Source organism: Anguilla rostrata, chromosome 1, assembly GCF_018555375.3.
Source record: "Anguilla rostrata isolate EN2019 chromosome 1, ASM1855537v3, whole genome shotgun sequence".
Lineage (NCBI taxonomy): Eukaryota > Metazoa > Chordata > Actinopteri > Anguilliformes > Anguillidae > Anguilla > Anguilla rostrata.
The window spans coordinates 71,682,094-71,699,393 of NC_057933.1; the positions used below are offsets into that span (position 1 = coordinate 71,682,094).

General features: G+C 50.8%; 1 protein-coding gene across 3 annotated transcripts; it reads left to right on the forward strand.

The window, feature by feature from the left end:
- Positions 1–2,068: 2,068 nt before the first annotated feature.
- Positions 2,069–13,914, forward strand: atn1 (atrophin 1). Of its 3 annotated transcripts, none has more exons than XM_064309153.1 (10): positions 2,069–2,762; positions 4,534–4,640; positions 4,877–4,978; positions 5,318–5,434; positions 5,536–8,360; positions 8,619–8,841; positions 9,105–10,518; positions 10,734–10,874; positions 11,693–11,873; positions 12,494–13,914. In XM_064309153.1, the coding sequence occupies exons 2-10, from the start codon at positions 4,614–4,616 to the stop codon at positions 12,525–12,527; spliced, it is 5,064 nt and encodes a 1,687-aa protein (XP_064165223.1). In that variant the 5' UTR covers positions 2,069–2,762; positions 4,534–4,613; the 3' UTR covers positions 12,528–13,914. The 3 variants fall into 3 exon arrangements, with proteins under 3 accessions (XP_064165223.1, XP_064165205.1, XP_064165214.1); XM_064309135.1 differs by having other exon boundaries at positions 2,070–2,762; positions 10,731–10,874; XM_064309144.1 differs by lacking the exon at positions 2,069–2,762 and adding an exon at positions 2,804–3,225 and having other exon boundaries at positions 10,731–10,874.
- The last annotated feature ends 3,386 nt before the right edge of the window (positions 13,915–17,300 follow it).

Sequence of the window (17,300 nt, forward strand, 5' to 3'; positions counted from 1 at the left end):
ATTTATTTATTTGGGGGGGGGTTGTTCATGGAAACAATGAAGTTAAGCAACAGGCAACTTGATGCCATTCCTCTTCACCTCAATGGACTACGGGAACATGCAGCCAACCAGAATTAAATACCATGATGTTTTCGGCTATTTTTGCACAAATAAGTGGTGAGCCTGCTCTCACCTTCTTCATGGTCCAAGTCCAGCCATTCCACACCCATAGCAACGGTAAGATTTACAAAGACCAGTAAATATTTGATGGCTGAATTTTTATGTTTTCAAAATGGCTGCACACTAAAAAAAAAAAAAGAAGAGAAATCTCCATATTTTATAGGAATTAATTGTGTTAGTATGACTTTGATGTCGAGGCTTGGGGAATTGGACTAATTAAACCAATGAAATCGCTCAAGCATGACCAAATGCTAATTTGGCTGACATTCGGGCTATGAAAGCTGTTATGGCAATAGAAAAGTACCTTTACCTCGGGGACTATAGATGCTTATTGGAAGTTAAATTTGGCGTTCAGATGACAATATTTGGCCATTCCCGGTCTAATAAAACAAGCAAAATTACTCTAGCGTGGTTGTATGTCATGATCGTGACTATCGCAGTTACTGTTGTCATAAAATAATAACATTGGATGATAATGATAGCAGGTACTACTGTTCCGTTTAATAATTTATTTACCCTTGTTAAACAGGGCGCGCACGCTAAAATTATTTAAGGCTGGGCCAGGATTTTTCAATCTGCGCATTTCAGTGCAGCGTTCTGCCCCTAGAGAAGGTAAATATCGAGGATAAAAACAGACAGCGACATGCCGGCACACACAGTATTGCAAGGGGTTAACAAGAGGCATAATTTTTCATTCAGTTCGAACAATGGCACCCCCCTCCCCCCGCCCCCAAAAAAGATGACTTAGCCGGCGTGCTTCCGCAGATCCAACAGGACTACATCATAAAAAGTTAAGGGAAATACATCATTCTATTTGCGCCAATCGTCAAAACAGACGTTTCAAAACATCATAGGATACGAAATTCAGTGGACATTTTTTGTCATTCGCAGAGACATAGTCTATGTAATGCAAAGTGCAAAAAACTTTGCAGACCTTTCTTGTCAAATCAGTCTTTTCTGTACGCCTTGTTTACGCAATAACGTTAATAACACACAGACATGCAATAATGCAATTTCCCCTTAATTTTGGACCTATACGCATGGGTTTATTTATTGTAAACATTGTGTCTTTCGGAGATTATTGATGAACTTCCATAAAAATAAACAGGATCTCAATAACGGCGGCCACAACAACTTAAGTAGCATTGACACACATATACGTTACTACGCTTGTCATTAAAATGTTCTGTTATCCAGTTGTTGAAAAAAATAGAATCTCCAAATCGTATTGAAAAACTGAGGGGGGAAAAATTCCCCGGTAAGTAACTATACAAGTATTACCTTATGAATATCAATCACTGCATCAATATCCTCCTTGAACTCGCACATGCAGCACCGGCATAATTCTATTGCAGTTACAATAGTCATGTCTTTCAATGGAATGTTACAAATTAGTTATTTTTTACAATGTCAGCAGAGGGAGCACGAGACGTCTGGAGGTATATGCCTTCGGCTCTCTCTCTCTCTCTCTCTCTCTCTCTCTCTCTCTCTCTCTCTCAGTTACTATGGCTACAGCACAAAAGGAGACGGGACGGGAGGCTATTTGAATAAACGGCAGGAGAGATATAGGTGGGCTAAAATGCCGCCTGACTGGACATGTCGTGTTTATAGTGTCCTAAAAGACAAGGAGTGTAATTCCAGGAAGATATAAATGTATATCGCAACAGAAATGTATTCCATTGGGTTCATGTGGCCGGGAACGAGTAAATAAAAGTAACATTCTCCATACTTAGATGGTGTGTATAAGAAGTGCTGAGACATTGTACAAGTTGTGTCTCAATTGGTGGATTGCAGTGAACATTTCATTACGGGCGAAAAAACTTAAAAGTATTATTGTTCTGTTAGGGGGTGGGGTTGTAGAACTGAGGAGTAGCCATGGAACAATATGTGTGATAGTGGGGGTACATGTAACTACCGTGAAATGGAAGGGAATGCAGAAAAATGCAGGAAAATGACGACACAAATAGAACACGGGTTAAGGGTAAACCTGCAGACTACAGCACTGGAACATTCATCATAAATTTTCTGTTGCATAGTCTAATTTTTTGCATAAAAAGTGATAGTCAATAAGAAGACAGGAAGAAAGCAAGCTCTCTCCGCCTTTCCCCTCCCCATTTTTGTTAGTTTTGGGCCTCACTCTGCTCCTCTTGCGTTTCCCTCCCCAGCTCACTCCCCCTTTCCTTGAGAATCTATGCAAATTACGATTCTCGCTCTCTCTCTCCCTCTCTCTCTCTCTCTCTCCCTCTCTGTGCATCTCTCTCCCCTCAGTTTGATTGTGCCTGTACCGACCGCAAAAAAGTGCAAGTCGTCTTGACAGAGGAGAGGGAAAGGGGGAGAAAGAAAAAGGGGAGAGAAGGGGGTGGGGAAGGCAACCGTACGCATCAATTTGTACAGTCTTCAGTACCCTGCTTTTCTTGCGCCGACCAAAGAAACTGGGGGAAAAAATCTGCATTATTTGCGGCGCCGCTACAATGTGATTCCGTGTGTGTATGTCTGCGTGCTTCTATGAGTATATGTCAACGTACAGTGCAAACGAGAGGCAGAAAGAAAGAGTGGAAAGGAAAGGGAGAAAGAAAGGGGACACGCATCGCTGGATATCATAGGTAAGAGGGGAAAATGGATGCTTACATTTTAGCTGTTCGTGCTGGCCACGTTTGTGGGGGCTCTCTCCCTTTGTGTCGTAAGTGAACATATGTAATATTTAATCTATGCCGTGATTAAAATGCGTTAGCATGTACAACGCACACACCGAGACACGCGCGCGTTCCAGAAAGCAAGACGTTTCAGTGACTGGGTGTAGAGTGCCATTCGCCATTCCATTCCGCTATTCCGAATTCCTCTTCAAATTGGAAAATAGTCAAAGAGAAATACTAAGCGCTTACGAACCCTCCCTCGTAATCACAGTATGAGTTGCTGCACAGAGGTGTTGCACGGTCGGAATATACAGTACAGCCTAACGTTGCAAGGTTTACAGTATTGCACAACGGATTGCTTTTGCATGTGTATCAATAACAAGTACAAGAAGAAAGAAGGGGACGTCGTGGTGCTTTGCTGGCAATGCAAGCGGTACTACTGCATTCTTACTTCGGGGCAAAAAAAAAGACACGCTGTGATGCATCACACATTTATTTTTAATGTATGTGATGCAGCAATCGAGAGACAGTTAACATATGCATGGAGGTGTGTGTGTGTGTGTGTTTGTGTGTTGCCTGTGTGTGGTTTATACTCAGCAGGTCTGTATGGAGGTCTGTTTCTTGGGGAATGCTATGTATGGACCATGCCCTTCAGTATATGAACCAGCGTATTGTTCTCAGATGTGAGCAAATAAGACATGGAGAGTGTGTTAAATGGGTGTAATGCCCTCTGTACCTAAATGTGTATCTACAATCATGCACACAATCATGTGTTTATAGTGCACGAAAAACAGTGCGTAACGTTTTACCATAGAATGTTTGTTGTGAAAAGTGCATATATGTCACTTGTTTGTTTAATGGGTGTCATTCCCTGTGAACAGCACATACACTGCCATTAGCATGTACAGGTTGTACTGTATTAATATGTTGATATGCAGCTACACAGCCTGTGTTGATGTTGTTTGTTTGTACATGATAACTGTGCGCACAGTGCAGACATGGATTAAGTGTGATTCCCGGTTACCTGCAGTATCTGGTCTTCCGTGTGTGCTTGGCAATATGTTGTGGTTTGTAAGTACACAGACTGTGCGCTATGTCTTCACTCAAAATAAACTGTGTTTGTGTGTGTGTGTGTGTGTGCGCGTGCGAGTGTGTGTGTGTGTGTGTGCGCGCGCGTGTGCATGCGTGTGTTTTTTTGTGCTCATGAAGAATGGGAGGTGTCTGACATTTTGCAGTGTACTCAGATGGCTTATTGATGCAAGTTAACCTTGATGACACTTGCTGTGGAGTGTGTGTAGTTAGGGCACGCAGTGTGTTTGCGTTGTATCTGTGGGCGCTGGGCGTATGCCGCCAGTACCAGCCGTCATCGTGCAGTGGGGGTCTGCAGCCCTGTTAAATTACTCAGTGCCCATGGAATAGCTGGGTACCTGGGTCCAGGTGGCTGAACTGTGCATTATACGGTGCTGTTCAGTGTGTGGCTGTACTGCGCAACGCTGTTCTGTGTCTTGCGCCTGTGATTCATTACAACTGATATTTGAAAACACCAAGCTGGGAATCTCCCCCGATGGGTAGCAACACGGGTGCGGAGACCTCGTATTTTATGAATTTACGAAGGATTGCATTCCATTGATTTCGCAGAGTGACCCAAAATGTGCAATCGAAGCTCGGTTTAAAGCTACGTCTTGATCCCATGCTATTTTTCTTTTGTTTACCCCCCCCCCCCCCCCTTTTCCCTCCACAGGTTTTTAACTTACCCACAGGCCGCCAGCTTAGTTCTTCTAATGGCCAGCGGGAAGATATGGAAGGCATAAAACAGCAAAAATGAAGACGCGAACTCACAAAGAATTGGTGAGACCCTGTTTAATCTCAGTTGCATGGGAAACGGTGGGGGAACCAGAAGAAAGAATTTCACACAAACTAACACAAGTGGGGGGAGGGAGACGGAGGGGAGGGGAGCGGGGTGACAGTTGTTTTTTCGACGCTACTTGCCAAACGTCTATCAAATTTACCCATATCTATCTCTACCCCTTCTCCAAATCTCTGTGTTTTTGCCCCCTCTGCCTCTCTCCCCCCCCCCATCCCAGATGCCCATGCGCAGTGGGCGCAGACGGGGGGGCAGCGAGGAGAGGAGGGGCAGACGCCCTCACCCCAGTCCCTCGCGCGCCGAACGGAGCGACAGGCAAACGGTGAGTCGCCCTCTCCCTCGCCCCCGCGGGCCGAGGTGGTGAACGCGCGGGTACGCTCTGTCACCGTCTGCCTGCGTGCGCACGCGCGCGCCGTCCGCTAAGTCCGTTCGGCGTTGACGAACGCGCGACTGTTCGCTGTCGTTGTTCGCGTCGTTGGTATATCTGCCGTTCTGGTGGCCTTTTCAGTGCTCTTTATACTGTAACATCCGGCTGTCTCTCTGTTTTGGGAGTGCTTCATAAGAATGCTTTCATTTTTTTGTCTATCGGTGCGTCGGTAAACGCGTGCCGGTGTCTGGTAACGCAGTTTGTAAATGTGGACGCTGTTATCGCTGTCGGCAGAGAGCCTCTGGAGAGGATTTGGCTGGAGGACGCGTCAATCGCCGATCGCAAGGCCATGACTCTTCGGAAAGTGAAGGGGAGGGACTCGTGCCACCACCTAAAAGACAGAAGGCCCAAGTCAGTCTCTGATCTGTGTGCAGTAACGTGATGTAGTCAATTAAGGTGCGTCTTACGTCTGTGTTTAAAAAAAAAATGTGACCCCTTATTTTTCCTTCCAGGATTCTTCCTCCTCTATTCCCCCACCTTCGACTCACCCGGCCGACACCTCTACCACTGTTCCACCGCCACCCGCGGGTGCCAGCCAATCACGCGAGAGCGATAATGAAGACGGCCAATCACAGGGCAGCCGAAGCTCGGTTGGCGGCAGCTTAGCAAATAGTAGCAGCAGCTTGAGCAGTGGGCGGGACATTGACCAGGACAACCGTTCTTCGTCGCCCAGCCTTTCTGCATCCCCTCTGGCCAGTTTGGATTCTGAGTCCGACTCCCCTGACTCACCAAAACAAGGAGAGAGGGACAGAGACAGGGGGAGGGAGGGAGGGCAGATGAAATCGGGAGGGGACGAGAGGAGAACTGCAGGAAGAGGGGAAGAGTCTGGAGGTGGAGAAAGGAGAGATGGGGATGCAGGGATGGAGGACAGTCCTGTTCTAAAACCTGCCTCCTCTCTGCCTCCTACCATTCGTGGAACGGGCGATTCGGCAAGTGACGCCGGCAACAGGAAGTCCTACTTCTCCCTGGAGTCGAAACTCGCAAACAAGATGGACTACCCAAATGCCGACAGCGCGCTCAGTGGCAATCGATTAAACTCCAAAGCTGGCGCCCAGTGTGTGTCAAAGGGCGTGGCCAGTGGGGCAGAATACCCCCACCCCAACCCCAGCGCGCCACACCCTCCGCCCCTGCCTCCGCCCCCTGCCCTCAAACCTCTGGAGCTTGGGCAAAACCTGCAGGCGGAACCCAAGGTGGACAAAATGGAGAGGGCCGAGAAAGCTGTCGACAAAACAGCCCCCCCTTCTCTGCTGCCCCAGATAACTCCCCTGCCCCAGCCGGCGCCCCCGCCTCACCCTCATCATTACAGTCCCACTGGATGGTCGGGGGGTGGGGGCCCCGGCGGCCCCGGGAGCTGGGGCTTCTCCCGTTACCCCGGTAACCATCACTCGCAACAGCCACACCCCCCAGTGCAGCAGCAGCAGTTGCCCTCCGTCTACAATCCCCCCGCCTCTCGGCACTCGTCCCACCCTCCTTACCTGCCTCACCCCCACCGGGAGTACCTCCCCAGGTACGCAGCGGGGGAGAGAGAGAGGGGGGTTGAGAGGGAGAGGGGTGGGGTGAGGGACTTTGGGGGGAGAGACATCAGTAGGGAGTTTTCGGTCAGCATCAGCAGCAGCAGCAACAGTAGCAGCGCTAGCATAAGCAGCAGCAGCAGCGTGAGCACCTGCGGTCCGAACGGAAACCAAGCGAGGGAGTTCGGGAGTCTGTCGGTGAGCCAGAGCCGGGAGTATACCGGGCTGGGCTCCCAGGGTTCTGGCCGGGACGGGTCCGGGCCCGCGCAGGGAGCCCGCGACTTCGCATCGAGTTTCCCATCCAGGGAGAGAGACCGAGAAAGGGACAGAGAAACCGGGAGGGAGTTCACCCTGCAGAACCAGAACCCAGCACAGAACCGTGACTTTGGTTCTGGTGGAGGAGGCGGGCACCCAAAGGAGAAGGAGGGCAGGTGGGGGGAGTTCGCAGGGCAGCTGAGAGAGGCGGGGGCCAATAGCAACCCCAGCAATAATGCCGCCTCCTCCGGGAACGCCGCCACGCCGGCGGGGGGCTTGCCCGCGACCCCGCTGCTTAACCGCGATGCCCCAACCTCGCCCCAGAGCGGCACCCCCAGCCACCCTCCTCCACCCTCCCTGGCCCCCCTCTGCCAGCCACAGGCCTCCTCCAACCGAGACTACCCCCCCTCCATGGAGTTCGCCCTGCAGCAGCAGCAGCAGCAGCAGCAGCAAGCACCGATGCAGTCCTCGCAAGGTTCTTCCTCCTCTGGTTCGGACTCTCTCTCCTCCCACTTTCTGAGAGAGTACCCCCCACCGGGGGCGAAAGAGTACCCCCCAGCTGTGCCTCCCTCCTCTGTCCCCCTCCCCGCCGGGCCCAGAGAGTACCCCAGCCCCACCAGCGCAGGAGTGGGGCTCGTCCGGGATTACCCCGGCGGGTCGCAGTTGGCCCTGGCGTCCCACCCGCACTACCCAGGACAGGGGGCGCCGCCGCAGGGCAGAGAGAGGGACAGGGAGCGAGAGAGAGACGCCGGCTCGTCCACTCTCTTCACCCGCGCCGGCCAGCCCCCGTCCCTCTCCCCCTCCTCCTGTCACCCTCGTCCCCCTTCCGCCCCGTATCCCGCCCCTCCTCCACCTCCTCTCCCGCCCCCTTCCTCCCTCACCCAGGCCCTCCCGCCCTCCAGTCTTGGGGCCAACCACACACGGCCAGGAGCGTACCATTCTTCTAATCCGACGCTGACCCCCCCCACTCCCCTGTCCCCGCTCCCCAGCCCCTCAGCCAATCAGATTCCAGGATTCTCCTCGACCAGCGCTCCGCTTCCTGCATCTGGTACAGCCACCACGTGTGCTGCCGGTTTTAGGCCTTCCCCCTATCATGGCAATTTAAGTAGCCACGCCCCTTTTAATGCTTCCTATCACACAAACGGCAACAGCTTGAACAATCTCGCAAACAGCAGCAACAGCAGTAGCGGCACTAATCACAATGCCACCGGCGGCAATAGCAATAGCAACGCTCACGCTCACTCACTTTCGCCCCAAAACAATGGCAACGCGTCAAAAATCCACCCGAATCTTGGAAACCCTGGAAATAGCGTTTCAGCCCCTCCCTCCAGTGCCTCTCTTCCAGGAGACGGGCTCACCGATTCGTCCACGGCTCCGCCACCTCCACCTGTCATCAAGGAGGAGCCAATGGAGGAGAGGGAGGAAACGGATAGCCCTGCTCCTACCCTAAGAAGTCCCTCGCCAGAGCCTAAGCCAGTGGATATCCCAATCCATGCCAGCCAGTCAGCACGGTGAGCCCGCATGATTGGTTGGTGATGGCGAGCATCTGATGTCTGGGTTTGCGTGCGGGTTTCATGCCAGGAAATGTGTTTGGACCATCTGCTCTGTGTAGTTTTCCTTTCAGTCAACCATTGAACCAGCATATTTCACTTGAGAGCAATTAGACCATTACAGAAGAAAATATGTTCCTTGTTGTTGGAACAATGATTCTAATGATGCACGTTGAGCCCAAGGCATGCTGGGAAGTGACGGCGATGTTCTGGCCGCAGGTTCCACAGGGTTCTGGACCGGGGCCCCGGGAACTCGTGTGCCCGCAGCGACGTCCTCTTCGTCCCCCTGGACGGGTCCAAGCTCTGGAAGAAGAGGAACGAGGCAATCGAGCGAGCCAGGAGAGAGGTGGAGCAGAGAGCCAGAGACCTGAGGGAGAAGGAGAGGGAGCGAGAGAGGGAGAAGGAGAGGGAGCGGGAGAGGGAAGTGGAAAGACACCTGCAGGTAGGGTTTTGGGGCAAACGGGGGATGTGATGGATGGAGACAGGCAGTGGGGGGTGGGGGGAGGAAGACAGCCTCGGTACTTGCGTTGGAAGGAAAGAGGGACAGAGATAAGCTAGCGGAAGCTGATGGCTAAAAAACTGTGTCGAAGAGGAACGGGAGAATTGTGTTTCACTGCAGTGCCTCGCGTCCCATCAGTGTTTGTGCTTATTGATTTTCTCTCTCCTGCCTTCCCTGCCTCTCCTCTTTCTGTCTCTCTTTCGCAGAAGGACAACGGCGGTGGCTCCGGTGGAGGAGTGGGTGGAGGGAGCCGATCTGCCTCCTCCCTCTTCTTCCCCCCTTCCTCCTCCATCCTCTTAGACCCGTCCTCTTCCTCCTCCTCTTCAGCCAGCAATCCGGCCGTCCATCCGCCACCCCACGCCCACCACCACCACCCTTCCCACCACCCCCACCATTCCCACGCCCTCCACCCGTCCCACCACCTGCACCCCTCTCTCTCTCACTCCCTGCTCTTGCCCTCCATGGCAGGGGGCTCGGCGCCCATGGGGACCCCCCAGGGAGCCCTAGGGGTGGGATTAGGGGGTCCTTACCTGGGCCCGGACACCCCTGCGCTGAGGACGCTCAGCGAGTACGCCCGCCCCCACGCCATGTCGCCCCTGAACGCGGCGGGCAGAGTGCAAGGCCACCACCCCCACCTGCACCCCCACGCCCATCCACACGCCCACCACCACGTCCACCCCTCCTTCTTCCTGCCCCAGTTCCAAAACCCGGCGCTGGCCCACCCGCACCACTTGCCCGCCGATGCCGCCACCGCGGCGGCCATTTTGGGCTTCCTGTATGGGGGAGGGCTGGAAGGGGGCCCGGGGATCGGGGCTCACGGGATGGGCGGCCCTGGGCCGGGGGGGATGGGGGGCGGCCTCGGGGGGGTGGGTTTCCCTCACACGGTAGCGCACAGGGACCGTGTAAAACCCGGGTTCGAGTTTAAGAGCGAGGAGCGGGTGTACCAGTCCAGCACCATGACGGACCCGGCGCTCGCCCTGTCCCACGCCCACCCCCACTCCCTGCTCCTCGGGGGAGCTGCGGGCGGAGCCGCCGAGGTGTCTCTCTATGGGACCCCGCCCCCGCCAGCCCCTCCCCCGCCCCCTCTCCAAAACCCCGCCCTCGCTCCAGCAAACCGCAACCCTAACCCAGCCCCTCAATCCCTGTCTGCCCCTCCCCCTTCCTCCCTCCTCCCACCCTCTCTCCCCTCCCATCCAACCCCTGCCGTGGCCCCCACCCCTCCCGCCCCTGCTCCTCCCCCTCCTCCTGCTCCGGCTGCCAACCCGGCCTCCTCCCTCCATCACCCCTCCGCGCACTCCTCTTTCCCCCACTCCCTCTCCTCTCACCCTCAGCCCGCCCCGGCTCCGGCCGCTCCCCCCGAAAACTACCCCGCCCAGAGCCGCTCTCCCGGCGGGGCAGAGAGGGAGAGGAGCGGGGAGAGGGAGCGGGACAGGACGGGGCCTCCCACCGCAGAGAGAGAGCGAGAGAGGGAGAGAGAGAGGGAGAGAGGAGGAGGAGGAGGAGGCGGAGGAGGAGGAGGCGGGGAGTCCCTGGGGCGGCTCCAGATGATGAACGTGACGCCACATCATCACCAGCACTCGCACATCCACTCCCACCTCCACCTGCACCAGCAAGACACAGGTATTCACTGCCAGTGCTGTGGTCATCCCACCAAAGCACCATTCATTGCTGAATTTGTGCAGTGACTGCGCCCGCAGTTACCCAGTTACAGATACGCATTGTCTATAAGATGTGCAGATATAATCGATTGATGTGCTTTGATGTGCTGTTTCTGTTCCTGATAATTATGTCTCTTGTTCATTTTCTTTTCCTGCTGCATCTCTATCGGCCAGCAGCGGGCGGGGTGCACCCCCTGATGGACCCCCTGGCGTCAGGGTCCCCCCTCGCCCGTCTGCCCTATCCGGGGGCCGCCCTGGGACCCCCCATCCTGGCACACCCCCTCACTGACAGTGAGGTTCTACGCCAGCAGCTCTTCGGTGAGGAGGACCCCTGTCCCTCCCCGCCCCCCCACTCCAGTCACTGCTTTTTTGATACATCTGTTTTCTTCACTTAGTGTCACTTCACCAATCCATATATCAGTTTCCGCTGTATTATCACACAGTCGGCTTTATGGTTTCTTTTTTTATTAAAACAAATTGACAAGACAAGAGAAAGCATTAGAAACAACTAAAATGCAGAAAGGGTAGCATTAGGGTGGGACAATGTGGGGCGACATAGCTCAGGAGGTAAGACCGATTGTCTGGCAGTCGGAGGGTTGCCGGTTCAAACCGCCTGGGTGTCGAAGTGTCCTGGCAGGCACGAACCCCAATGCCTGGCGAATGAGAGGCATCAATTGTAAAGCGCTTTGGATAAAAGCGCTATATAAATGCAGTCCATTTACCATTTACCATGTAGAGCGAATGATCATTTGGACAATAACAAATATATTTCAAATGCGTTATACATAGTAGAACTGGGTGACAATAACAGAGTTGAGAAAATGAGAAAATACAGATATTTATGCATAATGAATTCACATTTTAATTGACATACATTTTAAGTTAAGATTCAGGGGCTATCCCAACACGTAGCCGTGCTGAATGCACCCCATTTTGACTGTGTTTCTGTAACTGCTCAGTCCTGTCAGCCATTATTTTTAATCTGGCTCTGTGTTAGTTACTCTTGTCTCCCTCTCTTTCTCACTCAACCCCTCTATTCTACTGTCTGTGTTTCTTTGAATGAGAACGTGTGTTGGAAGTGGGAGTTAAAATCCTGGCCTCTCTCTAACCTCCTCGTCCCCCCTCCCCCTCCACAGGGGCCCCGTTTCGGGAGCTGCCCCAGCCCTCCTCCCTGTCCGGCCCCATGTCCGCGGCCCACCAGCTCCAGGCCATGCAGCAGGCCCAGAACGCGGAGATCCAGATCCAGAGACTGGCTCTGGAGCAGCAGTGGATCCATCACCACCACCACCACTCCCTCACACAGGACGAGTACTACAGGTGAGCGCTCTGCCACCGCCGTGCCTCACACCGCCACGCGCTCTTAATGACAGGCCTCCCAGTGCATGCTGGGATACTCAGCACTGAGAGCTAACAGAGAAAGCTAACAGAGCTATGTGTGTGTGTGTGTTTGTGTAGAGATAGAGCTGTGTGTGTGTGTATGTGTGTGCATGTGCACGCATATGTGTGTGTATGTGTGCAAATGTTTGTATGTGTTTGGAGGTATGTGTGTGTGAGTGTGTGTATGCGTGTGTGTGTTTGGATGTGTGCATATGTGTGCATTTGGAGGTGTGTGTGTGTGTGTGTGTGCGTTTGGACATGTGTGTGTATGTGTGTGGTTAGAGGTGTGTGTGTGTGTGTGTGTATACATGTGTGTGCCTGTGTGTGCGTGCTGGTTTAGTGAATGCCACAGTCCAGTCGCTGCTCAGCTCTATAAAGCTGCATTTGTAATCTGTTATCAAAATGTGAGTGTCAGCAGTCTGCTTGCCCTCCCAGCTGAGCTCATGGACTTTAGCTGCATCTTAATAACGCTGCCCAAATTCCCCTCTCGCCCTCGCCACTTTATGCATTATGAGACCCGTCCCTGTCCACCCTGTGTCATCTCTGGCTCTGTCTTTCAGTCACCTGAAAAAAGAGAGTGACAAGACGCTGTGAGGGGGCAGAGAGAGCGAGAGAGAGAGAGAGTGAGAGAGAAGGAGAGAGAAGGAGAAAGCAGCCACGGATGAATAAAAAGAAGGACACCGTGTGCAAATGAAGAGATAACCCAAGGAGACTGAATATTTGTGAACTCACTGACTGAGCGAAAGGCACGGTGACCCAACGCAGCGAGAGAAAAAAAAAACAAAAAAACAAAAAGGGCCGAAGTAGAGGTGTGGAGACTACGGCGTCCGAAGAAAGGGCCACGTTCACACGCGTCCCGGGACCCTCCCAAACCTTCGACCCGGGCACACACAACGAGGCACCCCTGCGATTTCTGTCTGTTTGAATCCCGGTGTCGCCGGGGGCGCATGCCCCTGGAGACCGGCAGGCTGAAGCCTGCGAGTGTGTTTCCTTCGCCCCCCGGACGGACGGACGGCCCGACGGTTTTTTCGGGGCGACGGCGGCGCTTCGCCCCCCCGCTCGGCGCCTGCTCGATGAGTCGTCCTTAGATCATCCGAAATTGGGCTCGCAGGGAAATACTGAAGCTCTGCCACAGAGCTCTGCACACGACCGTAAACAACCGGAATAAAGCTGGCAGCCGGTGCGAGCTGACCGATCCCCTTTAAACTCACGTTCCGCACAACAAAACGAAGGCAGGCCATCCTACGGCAGAAAAAAAAAGAAAAGAAAAGAGAGGAACGCAGAATTCTCATTATCTAGCACTTTTCAGATGCAGATTTTATTATGGTAAAAAAATAATAATAATAATGATAATAATGAATGACCCACTGACGGAATAATCATATTAAATCAAGCAATTTTTCAGTTCAACTTGCCCTTAAGAAAAAACAGCACAGATACAAGATGAAGAGCCTAAAATGAAAATGAAGGCCTTTTAACACAGTAGTGTGTTTAATATGTCATTGATTCTTGCTCCGGGACATTGAGCAAATACACTTAAAACTACGGTGTATGACCTGTAATATATTATGTATATTTGCTGGAGGCCACAATACAGTGTGTGTACTATATATTAAGCCAGAAGGACTGTAAATAAGGTTTTATGTCATTGCATGTAGCTAGATGCTGAATCTTAACTGGTGGGACTTTTTGTTCTTTTTAGTAATCTCCACTCCGACTGGTGGAAATTTTATGAGCATGCATGAGGCCTATGATTTTGTGTCATATTATGATTGTTATTATTAATCGTATTATTCTTAATGTTGTCTGTTTGTTAATAATTATATTATTATATATACATATTATTTTTTATTATTTTTTTACATTTTCATGGTATGATCAGTTTTATTTTGAATTTTGAATTTCCCTGTGAACAAAGAAATGCAAATGAAAGAAAAAAAGAGTCTTAAAATAAATGAAATGTTTTTTTTTTCTAAATATTTCAGGTATCCATTTGAGCATTTACTGCATATTCATGTGGACACAACGCATACTGAACTGCACGGCACCCGTAGTGTGCGTGTGTATGTGTGTGTTGTGTTGTGTGTGTGTGTGTGTTGTGTGTGTGCGTGTGTGTGTGTGTGTGTGCGTGTGTGCGTGTGTGTGTGTGTGTGGTGTGTGTGTGTGTGTGTTGTGTGTTGTGTGTGTGTGTGTGTGTGTTGTGTGTGTGTGTGTGTGTGTGTGTGTGTGTGTGTGTGTGTGTGGTGTGTGCTGTGTGTTGTGTGTGTGTGTGTGTGTGTGTGTGTGGTGTGTGTTGTGTGTGTGTTGTGTGCGTGTGTGTATATGTGTGTGTGCGTGTGTGTGTGTGTGTGTGTGTGTGTGCGTGTGTGTGTTGTGTGTGCGTGCGTGTGTGTTGTGTGTTGTGTGTGTGCGTGTGTGTGTGTGTGTTGTGATTTGGCTGGCTTGCTCCTGGACAGAGGGTCCACTTCATTCATCCAAATGGCAGTTTAGCCTAATTGGGTCAGTAATCAGGATTAATTGGCCAGATTGCGCCGTGATTTGCGGAGCCCGAGCGCACCTGTAAGATGGCGGCTCCGCGGGAAGGGAGCTGGCCACCTGTGCACATTTCTCAACCAGCTGCATTCCGGCGTTCCCCGCGCAGCGCAGCCGCTCCTCGCTACGGAAACGCGCTAACGCCGTGATATCCATAACCGTTAGCATGGCACCGCTCTCCATTTCACATGAACCTTTGTATTATTTATTTGAGTTTAAAAAAAAATTATTATTATTTTTTTTTTTTTACACGGCTCCACAGTCTAAATCGCGCAGGGTTTTTTTTTTTCGCACAAGCACCTCGTCCTTCAAATTAGATGTGAAAGTGAGGTCCTGACTCGCTGTGGTCATTAAATATCCCAGGACACATTGTGAAGAGCGGGGGTTGGGGGGGGGCTCCCTGGAGTCCTGGAAAATTTCCAAATCTGCCTCTCTCAATCTGGCCATTTTAATCACCCCCACCCCTCCACCCCCCTCCCCAAGTTCAACTGGCGAAAATAAATCCCTCCCTCTCCCCTTCAGCTGATGTGTGGTGAGTGCTGTGGCATAAAATGGCTGCCAGGGATTTCATAGTTTGGGTGCTATGCATTGGTGGTGGTTTAGGTGGGTCACTGTGTAAAGCACTTCAAGACCACTGGATGAAAGACACTGCGTAATGCAATCCTACTCTGTGAGAGACAGGGCCGTGTTATCTCAGTAACACTCACTAAACATTTTCCATGATATATTGATAATTGTGTACAATTTAAAGGTATCACTTCTTCTGCATACACTTCTACTTTCTGTGTATTACATAACGTGTGGGCGATACAAAACTTTAAAAAGCATTAAAATTACACCTGCAGTGCTGTGAGAAGTATTTGCCCCCTTCCTAATTTCCTAAATTATTGCACAATGAATCAATGAAAAATCAGATATTAGATGAAGGGAAACAGAACACATTTAGTTAATTATTATTTCATTTCTTTAACAAAAAATAAACATCCGAAGTTCATTGATACTTAGATTCAGCTCTCTAAAAACAGCCAGGCTTGTTTGAAACCAGTCCTGTTGAATCTAAACCTCACTCATATTGAACCTTGCCATCAGAGTGAATAGTCACCACAAAGCTTGTTTAAGCGCACTATGTCGCGATAAAAGAAAATTCACGAAGAGATGAGGGAAAAGTTTATATATAATACATAATTGTGATATTTAAATGTATAACTTAAATATATAATTGTGGAAAGGGTTACATAGCCATTTCTAAGGCCCTGGTCATTGTCTCCAAATGGAGAAAACTTGGAACAGTGGTGAATCTCCCCAGGAGCAGCCAGCCTGCCAAAATTTATCCAAAGGCACAGTGACTTGTCCAGGGGAGTCCCAAAATATTCCCGAAGAACACCCAAAGCACTGCAGGTATCTCTTGCCTTAGCTAAGGTCAGTGTTCATGATTTCACAATAAGAAAGAGACCGGGCAAAATGGGATTCATGGGAGAGTAGCAAGATGGAAACCACTGTTAACCAAGAGAAACATCAATGCTCACCCCACATTTGCAAAGAAAAAAAAAACACCTAGATGACCCCCAAGCCTTTTGGGAAAATGTTCTATGGACAGATGGGGGGGGCGGGACGAGGTGGGCACTCAAAGAACCAGCAGTGGTGGGTGATTGCTGGCTCTGCGAGCATCATGCTGAGTCACAAGGACCAGGCCAGGCCAGTGATTTCCAGCAATGGAAGGACCTGAACTCAAAGCGGCTCCATCGTTATGGCATTATATACTACGCAGCATTCAGTCCCAGTCCCGGAGGACATGAACAGAGACTGTGCTCGCTCTTACACTCCCACACCCTCCCCCCCCCCCCCTCCACCCCAGTGTAAAAATAATAGGATCTGCATTGAACAGGAAACGCTGTCTGCCACTAGCATCACTCTCTCTCTCTCTCTCTCTCTCTCTTTCTTTCTCTTTATCTGTATGTCTCTCTATCTATCTGTCTCTCTCCCTCTCTCTATCTGTCTGTCTCTCTCCCCCTCTCTCTGTCTCTCTCTATCTGTATCTGTATGTCTATCTCTCTATCTATCTATCTATCTATCTCTCTGTGTGTGTCTCTCTCTCTCTCTCTCTTTGACAAACTGTCCTTCACTGACATAGAACATAATAAATATAAATTTTCCTGCAAATCTCAAGGAGATTATCCTGACCAGACGGTTGGGGTCTTTATTTTATTCTTTAGTTTCCCTGTTCAGTGTCAAGTGTTTCATTCTTTATTCTGTTCCCGGGGGAAACAGCACACTGCAAAGCACCCTGTGACAGTTTGATTGCAAGGAGTGCTGCATCAAATAAAAGCTGATTGATTGATTGATTACAGTTCTTGAGTCGCTCACTTCACCATGGGAACAACGGCAGACACTTGCTTTGGGTTTCGGGGGGGGGGGGGGGGGGGGGCAGGCGGGCACCAAGCAGCAGGCGGTAAGAGTGTGCAGTGTAGGTAGGGGTGTAAAGGTTTACACAAACACTGGTTTGTTTATCACAATAAGCCTTTCCCCTCTTTCTTACCAGCCGGACCAACAACACATACAAATCACACACACACCAAAATGGACATGCTGTGTGTGCAACACGTCTGTCAGTCAATTCAGGAATCTGCTGCCAAACAGTGGAGTGCAATCTCAGTACAGTGGAAACAGTCCAGATTTCAAATGCATTTTTTCACAGACGAAAATTCTTGACTGAATCAAAATGCTTTTCTATATACGCTTTTTTGTTTTGAAATAGAATTTATTCAAAAACATTTTGCTTTTGAATAAAAATCTAGTCACATCAAGAACATTTTTTTTCTGCTTCAGATTATTAAT